Source organism: Pogona vitticeps, chromosome 2 (genome assembly GCF_051106095.1).
Source record: "Pogona vitticeps strain Pit_001003342236 chromosome 2, PviZW2.1, whole genome shotgun sequence".
NCBI classification, from domain to species: domain Eukaryota; kingdom Metazoa; phylum Chordata; class Lepidosauria; order Squamata; family Agamidae; genus Pogona; species Pogona vitticeps.
The window spans coordinates 186,479,449-186,501,988 of NC_135784.1; the positions used below are offsets into that span (position 1 = coordinate 186,479,449).

General features: G+C 44.4%; 2 protein-coding genes across 9 annotated transcripts in view; one reads left to right on the forward strand and one right to left on the reverse strand.

Annotated features, from left to right (window-relative positions):
* Positions 1-373: 373 nt before the first annotated feature.
* QTRT1 (queuine tRNA-ribosyltransferase catalytic subunit 1) lies at positions 374-15,196 on the reverse strand. The gene is made up of 10 exons (XM_072991645.2): positions 14,896-15,196; positions 11,121-11,189; positions 8,685-8,823; positions 8,388-8,466; positions 7,210-7,325; positions 5,551-5,689; positions 5,144-5,219; positions 4,824-4,933; positions 2,215-2,299; positions 374-1,169 (listed from the first exon to the last, which is right to left on the reverse strand). The coding sequence occupies exons 1-10, from the start codon at positions 15,121-15,123 to the stop codon at positions 1,017-1,019; spliced, it is 1,194 nt and encodes a 397-aa protein (XP_072847746.2). The 5' UTR covers positions 15,124-15,196; the 3' UTR covers positions 374-1,016.
* A 6,806-nt stretch (positions 15,197-22,002) lies between these two features.
* The window catches only part of DNM2 (dynamin 2), a 92,938-nt gene continuing 92,400 nt past the window's right edge, over positions 22,003-22,540 (forward strand). For all 8 annotated transcript variants that reach the window (XM_020791713.3, XM_020791717.3, XM_020791718.3 and 5 more), the window contains exon 1: positions 22,003-22,310. In XM_020791713.3, coding sequence (XP_020647372.1) covers positions 22,150-22,310 — 161 coding nt within the window. In that variant the 5' untranslated portion in view covers positions 22,003-22,149. The remainder of the gene's footprint in view (positions 22,311-22,540) is intronic.

Here is a 22,540-nt window from a genome sequence, read left to right on the forward strand (position 1 = left end):
GATTGGTGGGAATCTTAATGATATTATAGATCCAATTTTAGATAGGAACACACCCCCATGTAAAGAATACTCTTTCGTGTGACCTAGACAAAAGGGCTATATGTCGGAACCATGCCTGATTGATCTTTGTGCATTCTACACTCCAATGATAGAGATTACACTGCTGTCTCTTCAGTGCATCCTTTTTCCAACTTGATTATTTTGTTTTACTTTCTTTGATGCCTCAGATTAAAATGTGCATCACAGAGGTGGCAATAATAAGGGAACATACACCCATTTCATTAACCCTTCAGTCTCCAGACTGAGTTAGATCACCTGGCAATAGGTGTTTTAATGTTTCTAACTAAATGAAGAGATATTTAAAACCCAAATGTTGGATGAATTATCAGAATACTTTAATATAAATGGAGGATCAAGTAGCACTCGCATTATGGAGTAGGAAGTATGTAAAGCCTTTATAAGAGGGAGAATCCTTGCCTACGCTTCCCACAAGAAGCAGCTCAGAACCATGAAAGTAACTCTGAAAAACAAGATTCTAGTATCTTCCACACCTGAACTTTATCAGGACTTGCAAAATGGTAAATATGAATTAAATAATATACTCTCAGAGAGGGCAGAATATGCTTTAACATGTTTGCATCAATCTTAATGAGAAAGCGACAAGAGACTAGACATGAAGCTGGCACATCATCTTAGATAACAAAAGAGTAAAAATTATATCCCACCTTACAGTTTAGGCCTTTTCTCCTGGGCCAGACACATTTAGGTGTCTGTAAGGTGTGTGTAAATAAGAGAGAACTCCCAAAACGGGGATTTACGAGATGTGTAGTCCAACAAAAAAAATCCTGTTCCTGGCATGCAGTTGCTTAGCTGATCGTTCTGGAAAGAAAGGCTGGGAGCTACAGAAGACTTGCTGCTCTCAATGAACCAGGCAGCCCAGAGTCAAGGAGCAGACTGTGTTTTCTACTATTTCATAGGTACAGGGTCCCATACTGCTTGATGATTGCCTTGGTAGCTCACTCCAGAGTGATTCCTACTGAGGCTAGGGCCTCTGTGGCCCACTGGGGGTAGTTGTGTGAGTTTTGATACATGGTCTTCATGAAATCCTGAACAAACTGTGGGAATCTCTGCTCCATGATGCTTTCTTGTATTGAACTCATCAGGTTCAGCTGGAAAGGAAGAGGATTGACACCGTCTGTTCAGTAGGGCGTATTTCTAACACTGTGGGTGTCATAGCAGACACAACCAAGAACAAGGGAAGAACAATTACAACCAACTAGAGAAAGATCAAACTAATAATCAGCATTGTATTCATACTACTACTACTACTACTACTACTACTACTACTACTACTACTACTACTACTACTACTACTACTAGTAGTAGTAGTAGTAGTAGTAGTAGTAGTAGTAGTAGCCGCCACCTAGAGTGGTCGCAATGACCAGATAGGCGGGGTATAAATGGAATAAATAAATAAATAAATAGATAAATAAATACCACCACCACATCTTAGCCCAAAGATTAAGATTATAGAACTACCCTGCCATCTGATCTGTTATTGAAACAAACAAACAAACAAACAAAAACACTAGATAGTTAATCTGCAAACTAAAGCTTTTTAAACAGCAAATCCAGTTTAAACAGCAATCCCACAAAGGGGTGGACAGCATGCAAAGAGGATGACACTGAAGTCTGAACCTCAGATTCTAATATGAAGCAATTCATACTGTCTGCAAAACTAAATTATACAAACTGTTCTGATAGTACATGATTTATTCCGCTTATCAGAGCCTTCTCCTCCCCCCCCCCCCAAAAAAAGGAAAACATCAGCCATGATCATAAAGAAAGAAGGTCAGGAAAAAGAAGGCAGTGGGAGACAAGAAGGAAGAGAGTGACCCACACCCACTATCAGTAGAGTGGAGATGCGGAATGTGTGGCCTTCCTGATTTTTTTGGACTGTAATGCCCACTGGCTCTAGCAACTAGAACCAATGCTGAAGATACTGGGAGTTGTAATCCAGAAACATCTGGAAGGCTACACATTCCTATTACAGGAATTGGCTGTAAACGAGGAGGGTGAAGCCAATAAGAGAGGGGAAAAAAACAGCTGCTCTGCTTTCTTGGCCCCAAATCATTGCTAAGACAAAAATTCACTGACACTCTTGGAGCAAAAGAAAGGCTTCTGATTACAATACAGGGTAAAAGACAAACCAACCTGGTAAGCAATGTTATGTATGGTTATGTGGTGCATGGCAGCCGTGTCGTGGCGGAGGAGGGCACTCAAGAAAGCTCGGCTATACCTGCCAAAAGACCAAGGAGAAACAAGAACGTTACTTTTGTGACCTGCAACCTGACTAAGACAATTTAGACATAAAGCTAGAAGCCAAAAGAAGGAATAGCCCAAAACAAAACAAAACAAAACAAAACAAAACAAAACAAATAGGCTACAAAAGAGGAACACAGGCATTAGTGGTTAAGGGATGTCTCTTAAAGAGCAATTTTAACATACAGCATTGGGAGGTAATTTTTCGCTGCACATCAGCCTTTATTTATTTATTTATTGGATTTCTATCCTGCCCATCTAGACCAAAGCTCTACTCTGGGAAAAGGTTGCCAGGACTGTTATTCTACAGTGATATTTTCTTTTATAATTCCTGGCTCAATAAAACAGCATGAGTATCTATATATACCTAACAGCCCACCCAGTGTCAAAAACCCAGCAAGGAGGAGGACCATACAAATACCGGGAGGGAGAAATGAAAGAAAAAGTGGCAAAAAGGATCAGCTGCCAGGTGAGACACTGTACAATCCCATGAAGAATTTAAAGGCAAGCTATTGAAATGTAGCATGACGTTTCATAGGTGGAGTCCTTTACCCGGATTTATTCTGTGACTGTCAGGTCAGCTTCCCTTTTTTCCGCACTAATAGTTTTTTTTTTTTTTTTTTTTTACTTTATGAGCATTAAGAGAGACACCACAGTGTGTCCGGGAGCTACTGATCCATTATGGCTCTTTCCCAGATGTAACCCACAGGCTACTCTGTACAGTATTGGGTGAGGGGGGGCACAACTGTGTTCAGGGATTCCATCCAAATCTGTGGGACCTTCTCGGTTTTGAGCTCCGGTCTGGAGTGTCTGCACTTTACAGTGGGGCACAGGGGTAGGTTCAGGACAGTGCCAGGGCTGGCCCAGTTCATCTTGGCTACGGTGTAGAGGTCGCCCCGATGACTGACAGCCGAGGATTTCTACATTCTTGCAGAGTCTGGAGTTTCAGGGCTGGCCCTGGAGTTCACAGGTTCCATGACAGCCATGAACCTATCCCAGCTTGTCACCAGCTTCACTCAAAAGCCAGCCACACTCTGGATTTCCCAGAAGTGATCTCGGGATGGGGAACATGACCTCTTGCCCAGTGTCGTGGACAGATCACTTCCTGTTGAGATTTAATCTGTACATTGCAACACCCCCCCCCCCCCCCGTGGAGAGAATAGACTGATAAGAATGGTCTGCCCTCACAGGCTTCTTGACCCTGATGGGTTTGGGGAGGGTATCCAGCTGACCCAGTAGACAATCCTGTTCAAGTCCAGGTCTAAATACGGTATGTAGAGGCAACCTGGTCGGGAGATAGGATCACCCCCCAAACACTCTCTCTGCTTCAGAGCTTGCTCTGTTACCTGGTACACTGAGACGCTTCGAGCAATGACGCTAACTAGGAAACAGCTAGAGATCAAGTGGACAAAGGATCAGCCTAACAATTTTGGTTGCTGTTAAAGAGTGTGTCCAGGAGATACGTCAATGCCTTAAAACTGGCAAAAAGGGTTTACAATAGTAAGCTCATTGATGAGGTCATGAACCTCCAGGCAGAACTCTTCTGGGTGGTTCATGGCCTCATGAACCCTGTTTTTTAAAGGCCTTGTTTTGCTTTTATCACCAAAACCATGTGCAGCCTTCTTAAAATAAAAACCTGAGGCCGTTCGGGCTGATCTTGACTCCAACCAGCAGAGAGCGCTGCTGCGCCCCCTCACTTTGCCTGCTTGGTTCAGTTTGACCGTGTTAACAGCAGAGGAGGTTTGCTGGCTGGCTGCAGACCGACCCCCTCTGGGCTCAACCCTTGGCTAAAACAAAAAAAGCAGCTAGTGGGGCTGTGGTGGACTGGATGACAAATATAGTTAATTCCTCTCTGAGGGAGGAGTTCCTTTTCCCTCCTATAGAAGAAACTATCATCCGCCCTATCATCAAATGCCCTCAGCTGGCGATGGATGATCTCAAGCCATGAAAGGGACCATATAGGAAGATATATTCACTTCAAACAAAACCACCGTGCTGGCAATCATTATAATGAAATTGCTATGCTGGATAGCTCAGTGGTTTAGGTCTCTGCCAGAGACCCTTAGGAATTTGATTTGGGCCTCTCTGACAGACAGCAGCAGGACTTGACGATCCATAGGGTCCCCTCTAGCTCTGCAGTTCTAATGTTGTTGTTCTGGCTTACCTGTCCAAATGATCACGGACAAACAGACTGAGGCCCCATAACTCTAAACCTTGCCAGTATGGGCGTCTGGGACTAGCGCTCTGGTCAGAGAGTTATTGCCAAAGCTCAGTAGCAGCAGCATATAACTCTCGCAAGGATCCCGCCTCTCTGATTCCTCACTTAAAAGCACTTTTTACGTTTCCAGACATGGATGAAAAATGGTCTGGACTCTGGCTAAGCACTCCATTCTTCACATGGCCCTTGGTGGTCTGAGAAGGCAAATGGAATCATGTATGCCAGGGGACTCTAAGGGTCAGCACTCAAAAAAAAGGGAAGACCCAATTCCAAGCACACCAACCTCTGGCAGGTGGGACAATGGCAGTTCTGGTCAATCGGCCGGAAGTCCTTGGCATACTGCTTGTTCTTCAGTTGCAGGGAGCCACTGGGGACCAAGGCTGAACCAAAGCGCTGGAAACAGACGAGGTAAAAGAGATCTATAGATTTAGGGAAACACTACAAGGACTCAGTTTGCACCCTGGTTTGTGGGCCACTTCTTCTACAAACGAACCCTGCTTTTTCTTTAAGTACCCCCCATCCCCAGTTTTCCCCAAGTGATGAAAGGCTGTTTCCTCACAGCTTGCAGCTCCCAGTTTCTCTCATAGCTTCGGAGCTACTTACGGCGGTCCTTGTGGGAAAGACACAGTCGAACATATCACAGCCCAGAGCCACACACACCACCAGATCTGTAGCGTAACTTGTTGGGAAACAGAGCAGAGAGATGCATTATTAGCCAATGATGCAGCTGACTGATTCAGCTTGCTCACTCCCTGTCTATAGCCCAGGCTGCTACAGTATATGCCATCCTCCCCAAGGACATGGATGTCAATGCTTTATGGTAACCGCACCCTCAAAACACTCAAGTCATTTGACTTCAGCAGACAGGATGACTGTGACAGCCTGGGAATACTACAGGTTTAGCTCCATTGTCAGCAACAACATAGTGTGTCATACCCAGCTGGACCTCAAGAGAAAGAGATAGTCCTTGCACCAGGAAGCTTTGCTTGACGCGCAACATCTAATCATACCCAACTCCCATAAGATAGCGAGGCTTGTTCCTTGGAAGGTGATTTGTGGTGAGGGCCACCATCCTCCAGAAGTGATCTTTGGCTTCACCACCACTCAGGCCCCCAATGGCAAAGCCTGGAACGTCACGTTTAGTCATTTCTGATAGAGGGAAAGAGGGAAGGGAGATGGTCATTAGGGTGAGAAACTCCTTCCTTCAAGGAAACACCACTTACAAGAGAGTTAAGACAAGAAAACTACCCAACAGAAGCAGCTTTCTAAAGTTCCTAATGTGAACTCTCATGGGTGAAGAAAAAAAACAATGAGGTGAAAGTGTGGTTTCACCAGCTGATGTAAACCATTCCTTTTCCCCAGTCTGTGCAAAGTTTTTCCAAATATTATTGGAACCACTGTATGTATCTATGATGATAGGAAATCCATGTACAGTATTCCCTTTTGACAACATTTGGAACAAATTATTTTTGGACTACAATTCCCAGAGTCCTCTAGACATTACAGCCAACGGACATGGTGTGTGGGGGATTTTGAGAGTTGTAGTCTAAAAATTAAAATTTCCAAGCTTGCTTATGGAAGTTAAGATGCGACAGAAGGAATACCTACCTACCTCTAGCAGATTCTGCCAACAGTGAGCTTTATCCCTTTTTTAAAACAATGTTTATAAACAAAACTCACCACTCATAAAAAAGTCACTAAAGCCTTTTTAAAAAAGGCAAGTACAGTGGTGCCTCGCAAGATGATTGCCTTGCGGGACGATTAATCCACAAGACCATTAGTTTTTGCAATCGCTGTTGCGCTTCACAAGACAGTTTTTTCCTATGGATGATTTTCGTAAGACATGTTTGGGTCTATGCTTCACAAGACGATTTTTTTTAAGAGACGCTTTTTCGAAAGACAATGTTTTTGACAGTTGGGTCCGCGACTTGCAAGATGATTTTTTTAACGGACACTTTTTTGCAAGACTAATGTTTTTCTATGATATTTATAAAGCTTTTTTATTTGACTTTGTTCTGACTTTTTTTTGCCCATAGGAATGCATTAATTAGATCTCAATGCATTTCTACGGGAAAACGCGTTTCGCAAGACATTTTTTCCACAAGACGACGATTCCCCCCCCCCATTGGGACACATTAATTAGATTTTAATGCATTCCTATGGGGAACCGCATTTCGCAAGACAATGTTTTCACAAGACGACATTTTTCGTGGAACGAATTAACATCGTCTTGCGAGGCGCCACTGTATTGCTTTAATGTACATCCTCGTGGATAAAGCTGGCAACCACCACAACTAGAACGTTATCTCATTAGCCTACCAGTTAAAGCTCAAGTTGCGACTTCCTACGTAGGCAGATTATGACCAGAGCTGGGAGGAAGCCTGTCCCAAACCACTGGGCTAACAACCCCTTCCCAGGCACATAAGCTGCACCTAACTTTCTTGGTCTTGCACACTTTTTTGGCAGACTTTCTTGGCCAGAAACAGTATGAGAAGCTGAGGCTGGCAGAAGACAAATTGCCCAAAGCAATCAATGGCAATGAGATTCAATCTAACTCCCTCTGGTCCTGTCCTCAAATTTCAAGCAGAACAAACTGGTAGATGGAGACACAAGTCGGTGAAGAACAACAACAACAACAACAACAAATTAAGACACAGAAGTTAGCTCACCTTCCAGGCACTTGGTTCGAAGAGCAGGATCCAGACCACCTTGGATAATAGCAAACAGACTCTGCTGGCTAGGCTTGCCGTGGGCTGCAATACATCTGTCAAGCCAGCGAATAGACCTGCAACATACAGGTCCCGGCTAGATTAAACAGAAGCACCTGGTCATTCCAGGTACTCTTTCTTAGGGCCTCCACTATACAGGCCAAACAGGGAGGCACGCTGACTTGAGATTTGGATGTGTGCTCCTGTCCTTGGAGATCTACAATCAGAGAAATAGAAAGCTTCCCTTCTAGACAGTAGATTTGGACAAGCAACCTCTCGCCCTGCACGTGTTGATAAGACAGCAGTCCCATCAGCCATAGCCAGAATAGCGGGCAATGAAGGACAACAGGAGTGGTAGTCTAGCAAGCACTGGAAGGTCACCGCTTCTCTTTCCTTTAGTAAATAGGGACGCCTCATCCTTGTACTGTCTGCATAGATGCTTTGCACAAATGATATTCAGGATGGTGGGGAACTTAGCAAAAAGGTACTAAGATAAAGCAAAAGAACTAAATTTCTATCTGGTTATGAGTATAATTCCTTTATTCATCTCTACCAATCACCTTATTTATCTTCATATATTCTGGGTTACAGAAGCCATTCCCACAAGATATAAAGCTCTCTGAACTGATTTACCACCACCACCCCACCCTTTCTGTTCATGCTCTGGGATCATACAGCTTCCTCTTTATTTTTTCTAACTGTAATTTTTTTTAAAAAAAAATAACAATAGTTAATATGTAATTAATTTATATTCTGTCTTCCAGATAAATGCTCAGAGTAAGTTTTTTATATATAAAAACTCACTCTGAGCATTTATCTGGAAGACAGAATATAAATGGGTTTTAATGCATTCCAATGGGGGAACTGTTATCGCTGGACGATATTTTCGCTTAACAGCGATTTCAGGGGAACGGATTATCATCGTGGTGCGAGGCACCACTGTACATGTGATCTCTATGGTTTCATGTACTCAAACTACTGTAAAGGTTTAACCGGAAATAGATAAAAGTTTCAGGATTGGACAAGTAAAGCAAACCAAAAGACCACATAGACAAGTACCACATGAGCTGGAAGGGGCTGGGTTTTGCCACTGACTGGGGTTACAAAGGATACGAAAGGGCACAAGACCCAGCACAAACCTGAACATGGCTTCCTCTACACGGGGACCAGTGACTGTGCTGCTGACCACATCATCTAACTGCATCATGATATCAGATCCTGAGGGGGGGAAAAGGCAGTGAGTGTTGGAGGAAATTGCTGAGTTTCTAAGCCACTTTCTGGGTCACCTTCTTCTACATTTTACCATATTATTCATATATATGACATTTGCAAGGTATTGTAATAAGAAAATAACAGTGACAAGAAGGGCATGCCCCCAATTACTACACGCCACGACAGAGTTCAGTAGGTGATATTATACAGAACAGAATAATTACCAAGCGCTTTCTGTATTTCAATGGATTTTTCTGGAGTCAACAGTATCTCTTTTCCATCATAAGGAGAACAAAAGCGTACTCCTTCCTCCGTCACCTCAGAGAGCTCCACCAATGAGACCATCTGAAACCCACCACTGTCCTGCAGAAGAAGTATGGCATCATGATGAGAACTGAGAGAGACAGATTTGCTCTGATACTTTGCTCTATATAACCACTGAGAGAGTTGGATTTGATACGCAAGTGCAGGATGAAGAGAAGAACAGAGATAGAGAAAAGATTGTGACTAAAACAATCTTTCTGCTCCTATTGTATTTATTTAATCCTCAGCACTGGCGATCTTCAGCTAATCTGTACATCCCAGGAGCCAGTGGAACTCTGTGCCTCATTCTATTCCTGCCAAAGCAAACCGCTCCAACGATTTGTCCACAGTCATACTGAGACTCTGAAGCAGAACAACAGCCAATCCTTTCTCCCAACAAACAGTTCAGAAAAAGTGACGTTTACTGCTCAGTAGAACAATGAATAAATGAATGAGGATCAAAACTTCTTATTTCATACTTTCAGCAACAGAAACTCTTCAACCAAAAGGAAACTATTGATTTTACTATAAGCAAATGCTCAATCTGTCAGCATAACCATGCTCAAACTTTCTTTCCATTTTAACTGTGAGGCTCCCAAAATGGAGGCTATGGTAGGAGTGCCGCTGCTCCCGAAGAGTAACCACCAGACCCAGACATCCCCCCCGCCATCCCCACCGCGACGGGAAGAGAAAGGAGTGGAGACCCCGGATTGGGGGAAAGAGTGCGTCGGATCCCTTACCCTAAGCAAGGGGGTAGATACCCATGACCTGGAGGAGGTCATGAAGGAGTTAAAAATCACCCGGGAACCGGGGCGAGTTCAGGCGGGAAACAGAGGGGTGGAGACTGAAGCGGGGATGGGGGATATAAGGGAGAGGGCGAGGGATATTCCGGGCGGTTGGGAATGGGTATGGATGGAGGACCCCTGGACCCATAAGTGGGAACAGGTCCGGGTTCCCCATGAAGAAGCCGAGAAGCGCCAGCAATTAGGATTGAAGCCCCGACCGTCTTACTGGGGAGAAACGGAGGCCAAAGAGTGGAGGAGGAAGCTCCGCGAGGAAAGAGAGGCGGTCGCCAGAGAACTTGAGAGGAAGAAGCAATGGCACATCGCCGAGCTGAGGAAGCTGGGGGGTTACCCGGCCCTTGGGGTACAGATGGAGGAGAGGGGTCCTCCTGGGACGGCTGGAGTGGGGACGAGGAGACCTTACCCTTGATCTCCTTGGATGAAGAATTGGACCCTGGACGGGGACCTGTGCCGCCTTCAACAGGTCCCTGGAATCCAGAGACAATGAACCCTTTTGTACATAGTTTATGGACACCTTTGAAACCGAGTCACGTGTTACAGAATTCCCTGAACCCCTTTGTAGGGGGCAACCCGGTTGATGTTAATGTAGAAATAAATACGACACCTTTTGATGTACCTTCAATGCCGCGTCCGTTTATTGAGGAGAAAACAGCCCACCCTTACGAACCCTCACATTAACACTCACAATAGGTTTATAGTTTAGACAAACAGATTTTCCTACATGCTTCAACCGTAACATGTAATATAGGAAATAGCACCTTAACCACAGAATAATGCTGTCAACAGGTGTTCATGGCTGTCCTAGTCGCATGTCCTGGACTTTCCTTTTCAGAGTTTGGCAAAATAATATTTTTCCCTCTTAACTGATCCTGAATCATCACAAGATAGAGCTCTCCCCTCTCTGTAGTTCTCCTGGCAAAGGATCTCTGGTTTCTTTGAATTGGAAATTCAAAGGAAATTCTTTGCTGACTGTGCCGCCAGGACTCATGGAATGAGGAGTGCAGTGGTGGCCTTGGGCTTGTTATGATGCTGGGAGATAAGCCGAGGTGTGGTATTGGTGGTTCATCGGCTCCCTGTGAGTGTGCACGTGGGTGTTGTAATGGACACTGTCCCTGTTTTGATGGGAAATTTTGCCAACATTTCCACGGATGTTTTGTCATTTTTTTTGTGCTTTTAGAGGAATGTCTGAGCAATGCAGTCTCCTCTTCACATGGGCTCTGAGTGTACAGCATGGCAGCTACTCAATCAGCATAAGAACATAACTGAAGTACAGGAATATTCAATTCAAAGGTAACATTAAAAATGAACAAGCTGCAGTTCTATGCACATGGAATAGAAAGTAATTCCAGTGAACATAATGGAACTAAATTCCAAGCAAAAATAGTTCAGATTGAACTATAAAGCACATTTACAAAGAATTTACTTCCACCTGATACAAAATGTTGGACGCTATGCCTATTTCACAAGTCACTTATTCTGATTTTTGCCAAAAGGTAAAGCTCAGCCATAGAGAAAGTCTTGTTTTCCAATGATACGTGACTTCATTATACTCACTGTGAGCAGGTTCCGTGACCAGTTCATAAAACCATGGAGCCCGTTGGCTTTTTTAATAAGCTCTGGTCCCTAGAAAAGGACAAAAGGTTATCATCACGCCATGTTGCTAACACCAAAGATCTACTCCATTCCCAATAGGTGATGCCAGGCAAGGATGCAGAATACAGTCTATTCTAGTATGTGCTTCTTCAATATACTGGCATACAACTGAATGCAAAGGAGCAGCATTGAGGGGAAGTTGTTAACATACGAGGTTATCAGGCTAACTGAAGAATCAGGAAGTCCCTGCTTCAAATTTTATCTTTACTATAATCTCATTGTGAAGCCTTAGACAAGCTATGCTTTCTCAGTTGCAAACGTCTACTTGCATATATGGATATACCACCAGATTGAGGATTATAACATCATCATGGATGTGCAGAATCTTGAAATTCTGAAGCAGATAAATATTATCTTCTTCCTCATGCTAAATGTTTCTTCCAATGCATAAATTGTTTCTGACACTGTGGTGTAAACTGAATGAAACTGTTGAATTCAATGTTGAATGGTAAGCATTGGCTTCAACGCTGAATGATAGACATTGGCTTTACCATTCAACAAATGATTACTATTGACTAACTAAAATACTGTTTTTGTCTTGGTCTAGGTAGAAGAACAAGAAATTCAGCACATACTCTGAATTTACTGTTATTACTTGCAACAAAACTTAGTCGGAGTTGATGCAGGCTTCACAACAGAGAATTTACTGATTTAAAAGATGTATTTTATTTATATGCCCTTTCTCCTGATAGGGGATCCAAGGCGGCTTACAACAGATTAAACTATTAAAAAATTCTATCCAGAAAACTATATATAGAAACCAATTGAGAAAACAAATACAGGAACTTCACTATGCCTAGGTATCAGCTGGTTCACCCTGAAACAAACTGTAACAGCAAAGTGTCCATGCTCCTCTAATTGAAGTCTTATTTTGTGTAAAACATTCAACTTTCCTTAATTTATAAATCTCATTTCCAAATCAGGAAATGAATATAAGCCTTAAAGGAAAAGACCTGTATCTATTTGTCAGAAGGTCCAGTTTTAATGGTCATGAGGGACAATTTTCTAGCAATAACAAAAGTTTCTACAGAGGAAAATTATCCTCCTGTGAAGGCATGTTCTTTGTGCTAAGCATCCAACAAACAACAATCTGTCACTTGGGTGGTCTTTGTAAGGAAATTTCACACAGATGGTGCGCTGTCTGATGCTTTTTTTAATCCACTGTTGTGGTGCAGAAACAACAACGGAAGAAGTGGAGAGGAATGCTTTTTTTCTGTTGAATGTTGCCTATGTATGTAAAGTGCTGGGTTAGCAGTTCTAAGCTAGAAAAAAAAATTCACCAACATATTTTGCCCAGTGTGTTAATACGGTTCAACCAGTGTTGTCACCACATATAACCGAGTGTGCTGTGTGAGCAAGTTGTACCTCTCTATGTGTTTAAAAACAACAACAGTAAATACTATTTTCTGTGAGAAGCAGTTCAAAGATTTCTAATACTTCTTCTTTGTCTGCCTCCTTCTTTGGCCCTGGTTATTCTCAGCAGATTTATCTGGGTGCTCCATGTTGAACACCTTTCATGACATCAGTTATGCCCCTTTGCTCTTTCCTTGACCAAACTGGATAAGCAAGAAGAAGCTGCTTTCCTCCATTTAAGTCCTCTGCTCCTTGAATGTAAACACAGACATATTTATCTTTGATGGGCAGTTACTCTGTGATGAATTCTGACTCTCTGAAGGAACCCTGACTACAAAACAACTGATACTGTAGTGTATCTTCACCATGAACAGAACTCTTCATTATCCAGTAAATAGATTGTTTATGCACGCGGTAGAGTTTTAGATTACACTGGTGCCTCGACTTACAAACATCCTGACATACGACCATTTTGAGTTACGACCAACTCCGGCCGCAAAATTTTGCTTCGACTTGTGGCCGGAGCTTCACGTTATAACCAGAAAAAGGCGGGGAATTCAAATTGCTAACCCTTGGTGGCGAAAAGGCTGCTTCTTTGCAGCTCTTTGGCCCAAACAGTTAGAGTGAGTGCGATCAGAGGAGGCTTTGGACTGCCTGGTAAGGTGCTGCTTTTTGCTTTTTAAAAACTGCCTGTTCTGGGTGGGTTTTGCAGGGTGGTTTTGGGCTGGGTGGCTGGATTAAGTTTCTACAGTGGACCCTCTACTTACGGAATTAATCCGTATTGGAACGGTGGCTGCAAGTCGAAAAGTCTGTAGGTCGAATCTCCATTGACCTTCAATGCACTGAAAACCGATTAATCCCATAACTGACAGTTTGTATTCTATTTTTGTTCCATTTTGGTTCTTTTCTGGTCTGTAAGTCGATTCTCCGGCTGCAAGTCGAATCAAAATTTTGCGGCCAGAGAAGTCTGTAACTCGAAAAGTCTGTAAGTCGAGCCGTCTGTAAGTCGAGGGTCCACTGTATGTTGTGATGGGTCTTGGGGGGGTTTGTTTGTTTTTTGGTGTTGCCCCCCCCAATTTCCGATGGGCCTTATGGGGCTTGTTTGCTTTCAGGTTTGCTTTTTTTGCATTTCCAAAGGGTCTTGCACAGTTTGTTTGCTTTTCTCCCCCCCCCCCCCTTCGGCCATAACGGATTAATCGCGTTTCCAATGAATCTTACAGGGGTTTTTTTGGTTGTGATTCTTTTTCTAAATCTGGAACGGATTAATTGCATTTCAATGCATTCCTATGGGAAATGATGCTTTGACTTATGACCATTTCGACTTACAAACTTAATTGGTTCCAGAACTCCAGTTGTAAGTCGAGGCGTCACTGTACCACCATCTTCCATTTTCTCTGTTTTGGTGGTGAGAGAGTTTTTCTCATTCCTGCATTCACCTCAGTTTGCCTACATATTTTGACTCCCCCCCCCCCGAAAAAAGCACAGGATAGAAAGCACTCCAATGGCAACAGATTTGTTGGTAGAACTTTCGTCTCAACTGGATTTTGTGTGTGGTTTTTGCATTATAAAAACACCAGGTGTACACGGCAGGTGCCTGGATTCAAGAACGTTGCTCAGATGGCAAAGGTAAAGGTTCCCCTTGACATTTAGTCCAGTTGTGTCCAACGCTAGGGCGCGGTGCTCATCCCCATCTCCAAGCCGTAGAGCCAGCATTTGTCCGAAGACGGTTTCTGTGGTCACATGGCCAGTGCGACTGGACACGGAACGCCATTACCTTCCCACTGAGGTGGTACCTATTTATCTACTCGCATTTTTACATGCTTTTGAACTGCTAGGTTGCTCAGATGACAATCCCACAAACCAACTACAGTATTTTGCAAACCTACACAACAAAGCATGATCTGTGGCATACTAATACAATCTGTCCACCTGGACGATCATTAAGTTTCCCTCCCAATCCAAGCCAGAGGTTAACTGCATACAGATGCTTCTTGCTGCCTTCACTTAACGAAAATACGCTGCCCTCGATATTTCAAAAAGCAAAACTCGTCAGCATCAAAACCTTCACATAAAATCGGCCCTACGCTAGAAAGTGCAGGAGCTCTCCCTTGTGATGAAGACTTGGGGGGGGGGGGAACTGGCACACAATAAAAGCGGCGCTTCATTAGAGACCGGGGGTGGGGGGCTTCTCTAAGGACTTCTTTTCACTTTCCTTCCCCAGGAGGGGGAGGCGAAAGCAAACCGCCCCCCCCTCCTCCCCGGGCAGCCCCGGGTCCACCTCGCTCCCCCCTCCCGCCAAATCAACGAAGGGGGTTTGACTCACGGGGCGCATGCCCAGGTGGTAGGTGTTGCCCAAGCACAGGCGGCACCCCAGGGCGTCCAGCTGGGCGGCGGTGAGGCCCTTCATGGTCCCTTGCGTGCCCACGGGCATGAAGACCGGGCAGCTGACGGGGCCGTGCGGCAGCCGCAACTCGGAGGCGCGCGCTCGGCTCTGCCGGCATTCCGCCAACACTCGGAAAGACAGCATCGCTCCCGCCGCCGCCGCATCCATCGGACCCCCGCTGCCTCCGGCCTCACGTGGCGGGGCGGGGCGAAGTCGGAGCTGCCGCTCCGTCGCCTCTTTCTCGTTGGTGGCGGCGTGTTAGGGTTTAGTGGTAGACGCTCTACGGCGCTTGCGCGGCCATAGAGATAGAAAAGTGGTAGACGCTCTATGGCGCTTGTGCGGCCATAGAGATAGAAAAGTGGTAGACGCTCTACAGAGCTAGGAATTTGGGACGCCCGGGCGCCGAGGCAGCGAAGTAGAGTGGGAAGTTCCCATGAAGCCGCCGCCGCCAGGAAAGGGAGAGGGGTTGCGAGGTGTGTCCCTAGCCTAGCACGAGGGGCAACGAGGGCTGGTTTTTTGGGTGGGGAGCCTGAATGGGAAGAGAGAGGGGGGGCCCTGCGTTCTGTGGAGCTGCGCTGGGTCGCCTCCGGTTTTAAGCTGGATCCCGCCTTCTCGGTCTGGATCCTGGAGATGGTTTTGCCTTTCAGGATCCGGGGCGGGTTGGCCGCAAACGGGTTTCTTTCCTTCCTGCAATTGGAAAGTCCACGGACTTTGGTCAGGAAAGGAGTGGCCGCCGAGGAGCCGTTTCCTTTCTTCTGATCGCTTCCCGACCTCGAGGCTTCCGATGTGGCCTGAAAAGCTTCCTTGGGTGTTGCAGAAATGAGCCTTATGAGTTCGAAGGATCTTGGGTTTTACCGAGCACCCACGGAACCCGGATTAAGTGGCTGAAGGTGGAAGGCAGTGAAAGTTGGCCGACTTGAACTTAGAAAAGTAGAGAAAAAGTGGCTGAAGGGGAAAAGAAGTAATGTAAAATATCAAAAAATATATTTAAACGCCTGTACAGTACAGAAAAACAAAGATACGATCCCTTTATTGACTGCCCCCATGGTGAGAGCAAAATGAAGGTCGTGCTGACTTTTCCCACGGATTCCAACCATCCTGCAGCTTCCTAGTTGAGGGGGAAATGCTTTTTCATGCACGGACCCGGCCACCTTGGTAGGGAGCAAGCAGGCTCACGCTTTGGTAATAACTCAGAGTTGGGGTTCTCCATTCCTTCTTTACTGTAAACGTTAAGGATATTTGCTAGTCTGCAAAAAAAAAAAAAAAAAAAAAAAAAAAAAAAAAAACCACCCTGGTCTCCTTGATCTTATACATCTTAGAATCAACCCAATATAAATGAGGACTGGGGTAGGTAGATGAATGGACTTGTTTGTAAAAAAAAGTCTCATTTCCATTTTTTAAAAAAAATACAAATTAGCTTTAAAAACTGAAGTCAACTGATATGCATGTCAGACTTATAGAATGTTAGTACAGTGAAAGACCTGGGCAGTATGACATCATCATAATACAGATGAAAGCTGTTGCACTGTTCTCAATGGGCCATATGTTATTGGACAAAGTTACTAAATATTATTGGATAAAGTTAGTGCCGAAAGCTAACTAATATCTGAGGATAGGTTGAAAACTTAATACTTTAGATACTGTGGTTACCAGAGACAGAATGTTACTTGTACTATGCACCTTCACTTTACATAATTAAATATTAGATTATAAACAGCCAAGGATAGTATGTGAAACTGTACAGCATAATTACATGCAGATTGTGGATGCTAAGGAAAATGTCTTTACTGTACTTTTGAAGTATATTTTGACTTTTCATTATTAAGCAAAAAAAGAATTGTCATTCTAAAATCAAACACTTGAAAAGACTACTTAAGTCTTACTGCAAGCTAGAAAACAGCCCTTGAAATTACAGCAGTTAGTCCATGGAAGGCAACACTATATATTAATATTTTAGAATATGTTGCCTTCTGAGTAAGGCGGGAGACAAAGTTTAGTACGTAAGCTAAATAGAGTGCTTCAGCTCCATTTCCGCCTTTATGGTGCAGAAATCCTGATTACCATAAAATGGCAATTTCATTATGTATTTACGCAGTTTATTAAATTGGAACATTAGTGGTATTTTTGTTGTTTAGTCAAGTCGTGTCCAACTCTTCATGACCCCATGGACCAGAGCATGCTAGGCCCTCCTGTCTTCCACTGCCTCCCAGAATTTGGTTAGATTCATGTTGGTAGCTTTGGTAACACTATCCAACCATCTCGTCCTCTGTCGTCCCCTTCTCCTCTTGCCTTCACACTTTCCCAACATCAGGGTCTTTTCCAGGGATTGGTGGTATAAAGATTAACAAATATTACAAAAACAGTTTCTTCTGTCATGTAAAAAAGACAAAAATTATTTCACTTTGCTTTTTCTGGCTGGCATCTGTAACTTCAGATCTGACAAAGCCTGCTCTCTTGACAGATCTATTGATAGGGGAAAATAATTTATTTTATGTATTTACATTTTTATCCTGCCCAACATGTACCCAAGCAGACACAACAAAATATAACAGTCACAAAAAAAAAAAAAAAAACCTGTTAAAATATTGAAAGAAAAGAAATCCAAATTCCAGGACCATGATAAGCATGGCTCTAGGGTGCAGAAAACAAGAGAGACAGGTAGTCTGCAAAATAAATATTTGTGGCTGGCAAGCCAAGAAGGATTACATTACATCACTATGGAGCAAGCTATAGAAAGGCTTGGGAGAATAGCCAGGTCTTAAGTTGCCTCATAAACCCAAGGAGGTATGGGGCTAGCCACACCTCTGGTGGAAGGCTACTTACATCAATAAAACGACAATATGTAGAGACTAAAAACAGTACAGTAGATGTACAAGTATTAAAAATAATTAAACAAGTCTCCATTAAAAACAGTAATAAAATCAGTACTAAAACACATTTAAAACAACAGAATACAACAATTCATTAAACAACCTTCTTAGACCAACAATTATTAAGGGAAAACCTGCCTGAACAGAAAGGTCCTTGCCTGCTTGCAGAATGACAGCAATGATGGGGCCAGCCTGGCTTCTTGTAGGAGGGAGTTCCAGAGTCTGGGAGCAGCAACAGAGAAGGCCCCTCCTGTGTCTCCACCAAGCGCACCTGTGAGGATGGCGGGACCAAGAGAAAGACCTCCACTGATGAACTTAAAAGTCTGGGCAGGCTGATAAAGGGAGTTGCGGTCTTTTAGATACCTGGCACCCAAGCTGTTTATGCCTTTATAGGTTAAGACCAGCACTTTGAATTGTGCCCAGAAACTGATTGGATGCCAGTGGAGCTGCTGTAACGGGAGGGGGTGGGGTGTCACATGATCTCTGTAACCAGCCCCAGCCAGCAATCTGACTGCTGCATTTTGGACCCTTTGGACTTTCCGAACACTTTCCAAAGGCAACCACACACAGAGGGTTACAGTAATCCATGGATTACAGTCATCCATTTGAGATGTAACTAGGGCATGTGTCACCATGACCAGATCAACCCTCTCAATAAATGGGTGCACCTGGCGCTCTAGTTTTACCTTGGCAAAGGTGCTCCTGACCACCATCGAAACCTGGACATCTAGGTTTATGGACAAATCCAGGAGTGCCCCAATCTGCTCACTCGTGTTTTCAGAGGGAGAGTAACCCCATCCGGCACAGGCTGCATCCCTTTTCCTTGCTCTGCCTTTCGACTGACCAGGAGCACCTCTGTCTCGTCTGAATTAAGTTTCAGATTATTTGCCCTCATCCAGGCCATTACTGACATAAGGCAGTGATCTGGAGCCAAAATAGATTCCTTGGATTTAGATGGAATAGAGAGAGTTGAGTGTCATCCACATAATAGTAACACCAAACCCCCAAACTCTGGACAACCTCTCCCAGTGGTTTCATCTTAAACAGCATAGGAGACAAAACAGAACCCTGAGGGATCCTGCAGGGCCAGTGGCCAGGGTGTCAAACAGGAGTCCCCCAGCACCACCCTTTGGGTTCTTGCCTCCAGGAAGGACTGGGTCCTTTGCAAAACAGGGCCTCCCACTCCCATCCCAGAGAGATGACCCAGAAGGATATCAAAGCTTATGCTATTGAAAGCTGCTGAGAGGGCAGCGGAACAAACAGGGACACACTCCCCCTGTCCAGTTCCCAGCGTAGGTCATCCAATCAAGGCGATCAAATTAGTCTCTGTCCCATAACCAGGCCTGAAGCCAGATTGAAATGGATCTAGATAATCCATCTCATCCAGAAGCTCCACCCCTGGACCTGAGAAGCCACAGCCCACTCCAGCATCTTGCCCAGGAATGGGATATTTTTTTAAAGCTGTCTTACTACTGCCTCTAAGTAGCTGGGATCCTATCCTGCTTCAAGGAGGGATTCACTACCCCTTGAACCCACTCAGCCAGACCCTCTCTGTCAGCTTTTGTAAGCCAAGATGGGCAACGGTCCAGGAGACAAGTGGTAGCCTTCACTGCTCCTGTCCACACCACCAGGCTGCAAAAACGGAAACTTAGTTATCTAAAAACCAGCATGTAGTACTCAGTTATTAAAAGCTTGTCAGAAAGGGTGGATCTTCAGCTGTTGGTGGAAGGATAATATGGAGAGGACAACCTAATCTCCCTAGCGAGAGCATTCCACAATCTGGCCATTTCTCTTGTCTCCATCAAGCATGCCTCCCATGGCAATGGGACTGACAAGAAAGCCTCATCTGAGGAACCTAAGGACCGAGAAGGCTTGCATGGGGACACACAGTCCTTCAGATAGCCAGGACCCAAGCCACATACAGTATTGCATAATAACATATGACATAGTTTAGGATTGCTGTTGTGACCCTGAGAAAGAACAAGGAAGCTGGATCTGCAATGCACTGAAAGTTCTGGGACAAATATAGATGAAACAGTTGATCATCTAAACAAGCAGGGGTTCCCAACCTTGGGTAACCCAGGTGTTCTTGGACTGCAATCCCCAGAAGCCTTCACCACCAGCTGTGATTGCTAGGATTTCTGTGAGTTCCAATCCAAGAACATCTGGGTTACCCAGCATTGGGAACCACTGATACAGACGGAAATAAAGTAGTATCTCAAAGGAAGAGCAATGAAAAGATTTGGAGAGTGGAATGCCAGTAAGAATTCAGAGATGATTCCTTGACTATGTTGTTGTTACGTGCTGTCAAGTTGCCTCCGACCCATGGTGACCCTATGAATGAGTGCTCTCCAAAATGTCCTTTCTTTAGCCGCCCTGCTCAGCTCTTGCAGACTGAAGTATATAGACTCTTTTGGGGAGTCAGTCCATCTCATATTTGATCTTCCTGCTGCCTTCCACCTTTCCCTGCATTATTGTCTTTTCCAGGGAATCTTGTCTTCTTATGATGTGCCCAAAGTAGAACAACCTCAGTTTCGACATTTTTGTCTCTATAGATAGTTCAGGCTTGATTCAATCTAGGACCCACTTGTTTGTCTTTCTGGCAATCCAGCATATTTGCAAATCTCTCCTCCAGAACCATATTTCAAATGAATAAACTTTATTATTGTCAGCTTTCTTAACTGTCCAGCTTTCATATTTATACATGGTGATCAGAAATACTGTACAAGAGTGTAGGTGGTCTTTGTCTCCAATCAGAAATCCTTGGTGATCTTTTCATTGCTGTGCTTCAAAGTCCCAGTTTTCTGATGTCTTGGCTTCAGTCACCACTTGGATTGATAATATGTACAAAATCTCTTAACTATTTAAATTTCTTAATTGTCAGTATTAAAATTGTGTAGTTCTGTAGTCATGCTTTTTGACTTCTTAACATTCAGCTGCAATCCTGCTTTGGCACTTTCTTCTTTCATTTTCCCTAACATTCGTTTCAAGTCATTGCTGCTTTTTGGCAGTAAAATGGCGTTATTTGCATATTTTAAATTATTCTTCCATCAGTTTCCACTTCTTTGTTTGAATCTAGTCTGACTTTCTGCGTGATATCTTCTGCATACAGATTGAACATACAAGGGGATAAAATACACCCTTGTCTAACACCAAATTATCATCCTTCTGTGCTCTCTGTGAGGAAATGAACAAGTTACCCTTCAACATAAATGGGAAGGATCGTAGTAGAACAGTACAAATTCTTAGGGCAAGAACTATCTGTTTAAAAAATCCCCATGGGGGTAGTAACTGTTAATCTGTGGACCCAAAGCAAAGGTTTCTAATACTTGTCTGGTTACCAAAAACAGTTTGCAAATACCCAGCGTCAGTATAATTTGTTGCACAGCATTTAAATGCCCCACAAACTCACTGTTCCCAATTTTTCTCCCCACACCACTTGAGCTGTACATATATATCTAATATTCCGGCGTATCAAGAAAACCAAATGAAAAATAAAAATATAAAGACAAAAACGATGTGGTACGTTAAATACTAACAGCTATATTTTAATATATTTCGCAGACAAATCTCCTTACTCAGAAGTTTTGCCTCAATCTAGCATGGCTATCTCTTCTAAAAGTACTAATATTCTGGGTAATCTTGGGTCATTTTCTTAGCGCTTAAGGTGCCACAGTAATTTTCTTTGTTTCTTCCTTAAGAAAGGTTTGACTTTATTGGACCAATACATTATGTTCAACGTGATTGCCTCGTCTGATGCCTCTGACATATTTATTAATTTGATGTTTATCTGATATATTAATTGCACAGTCACGTTTCCGACACGAACAAAGATAGCGATATTGGGGGGGGGGGGAAGTATATGTAATCCTGTTGAAGAGAGTGGCTGTTTTGAAAAATGACTCCTTATATAAGAAATATAATTTTTTTTTCTCCATTAGAAAGCAGCGACGAGCTATAGCCGGGGGGATTGCAATTATTTGACCGCGCTCCTAAGATCCCCATTGGCTGGGGCCGAGCGGAGAGTCCTCGAATGTCAGGACGTGCTGTCCAATTGGAACCTCGGCCGGAAATAGGCGTAACAGCCAGAATTACTGCCCTATCACCATGCTCCGTTTGGCCTATTGGTGTTGATCGTGGAGTGACAGCTCCGACAAGCAATAGCGGAGGTGAGTAGGACAAGGAGGGAGGGAGAGGTGTCGAGCGGGGCGTCGCTCAGGCCGGATGAAGAGAATCCGAGGGGGAAGTTTGGTGGTTGTTGCCTGGGGCTGTGAGAGGAAACAAGGGGAGTGCGGGGGGAACTGCCCCCCCTTAGGCCGTTGCTATGGGCAACCGAGGAATGGAAGAGCTGATCCCCTTGGTGAACAAGCTGCAGGATGCCTTCAGCTCTATCGGGCAGAGCTGCCATCTCGACCTGCCGCAGATTGCTGTGGTGGGTGGACAGAGCGCGGGCAAAAGCTCCGTCCTCGAGAACTTTGTCGGTCGGTGAGTCAGACGGTCCGTGTGTGGTGGGGGGGGGGGGGAAGGGAAGGGAAGGGAAGGGAAGCGGGGCTGAGGGGAGGCGCCGAACGCGCAAGCCAAGTTCCGTCAGGCCGGCTCTCGGGAAGCCGGCGCCGTTTGCGGAAATGCCTTCCGAGAATCCCACATTGGCTTCCGTCGCGACGCTTTCGAGGCCGCTTGGCGTAAGCGCAGCCTGAGAATACTGTAGCTGCCAT

Excerpts from the sequence above, each read along its gene's own strand:
- QTRT1 (XM_072991645.2), bottom strand. The coding sequence starts at position 15,123 with ATGGATGCGGCGGCGGCGGGAGCGATGCTGTCTTTCCGAGTGTTGGCG. Across the intron at positions 8,467-8,684 it reads TGAAATACAGAAAGCGCTTG|GATCTGATATCATGATGCAG; the intron begins GTAATTATTCTG and ends TCCCCCCCTCAG. Across the intron at positions 2,300-4,823 it reads CATTGTCCCACCTGCCAGAG|GTATAGCCGAGCTTTCTTGA; the intron begins GTTGGTGTGCTT and ends GTCTTTTGGCAG.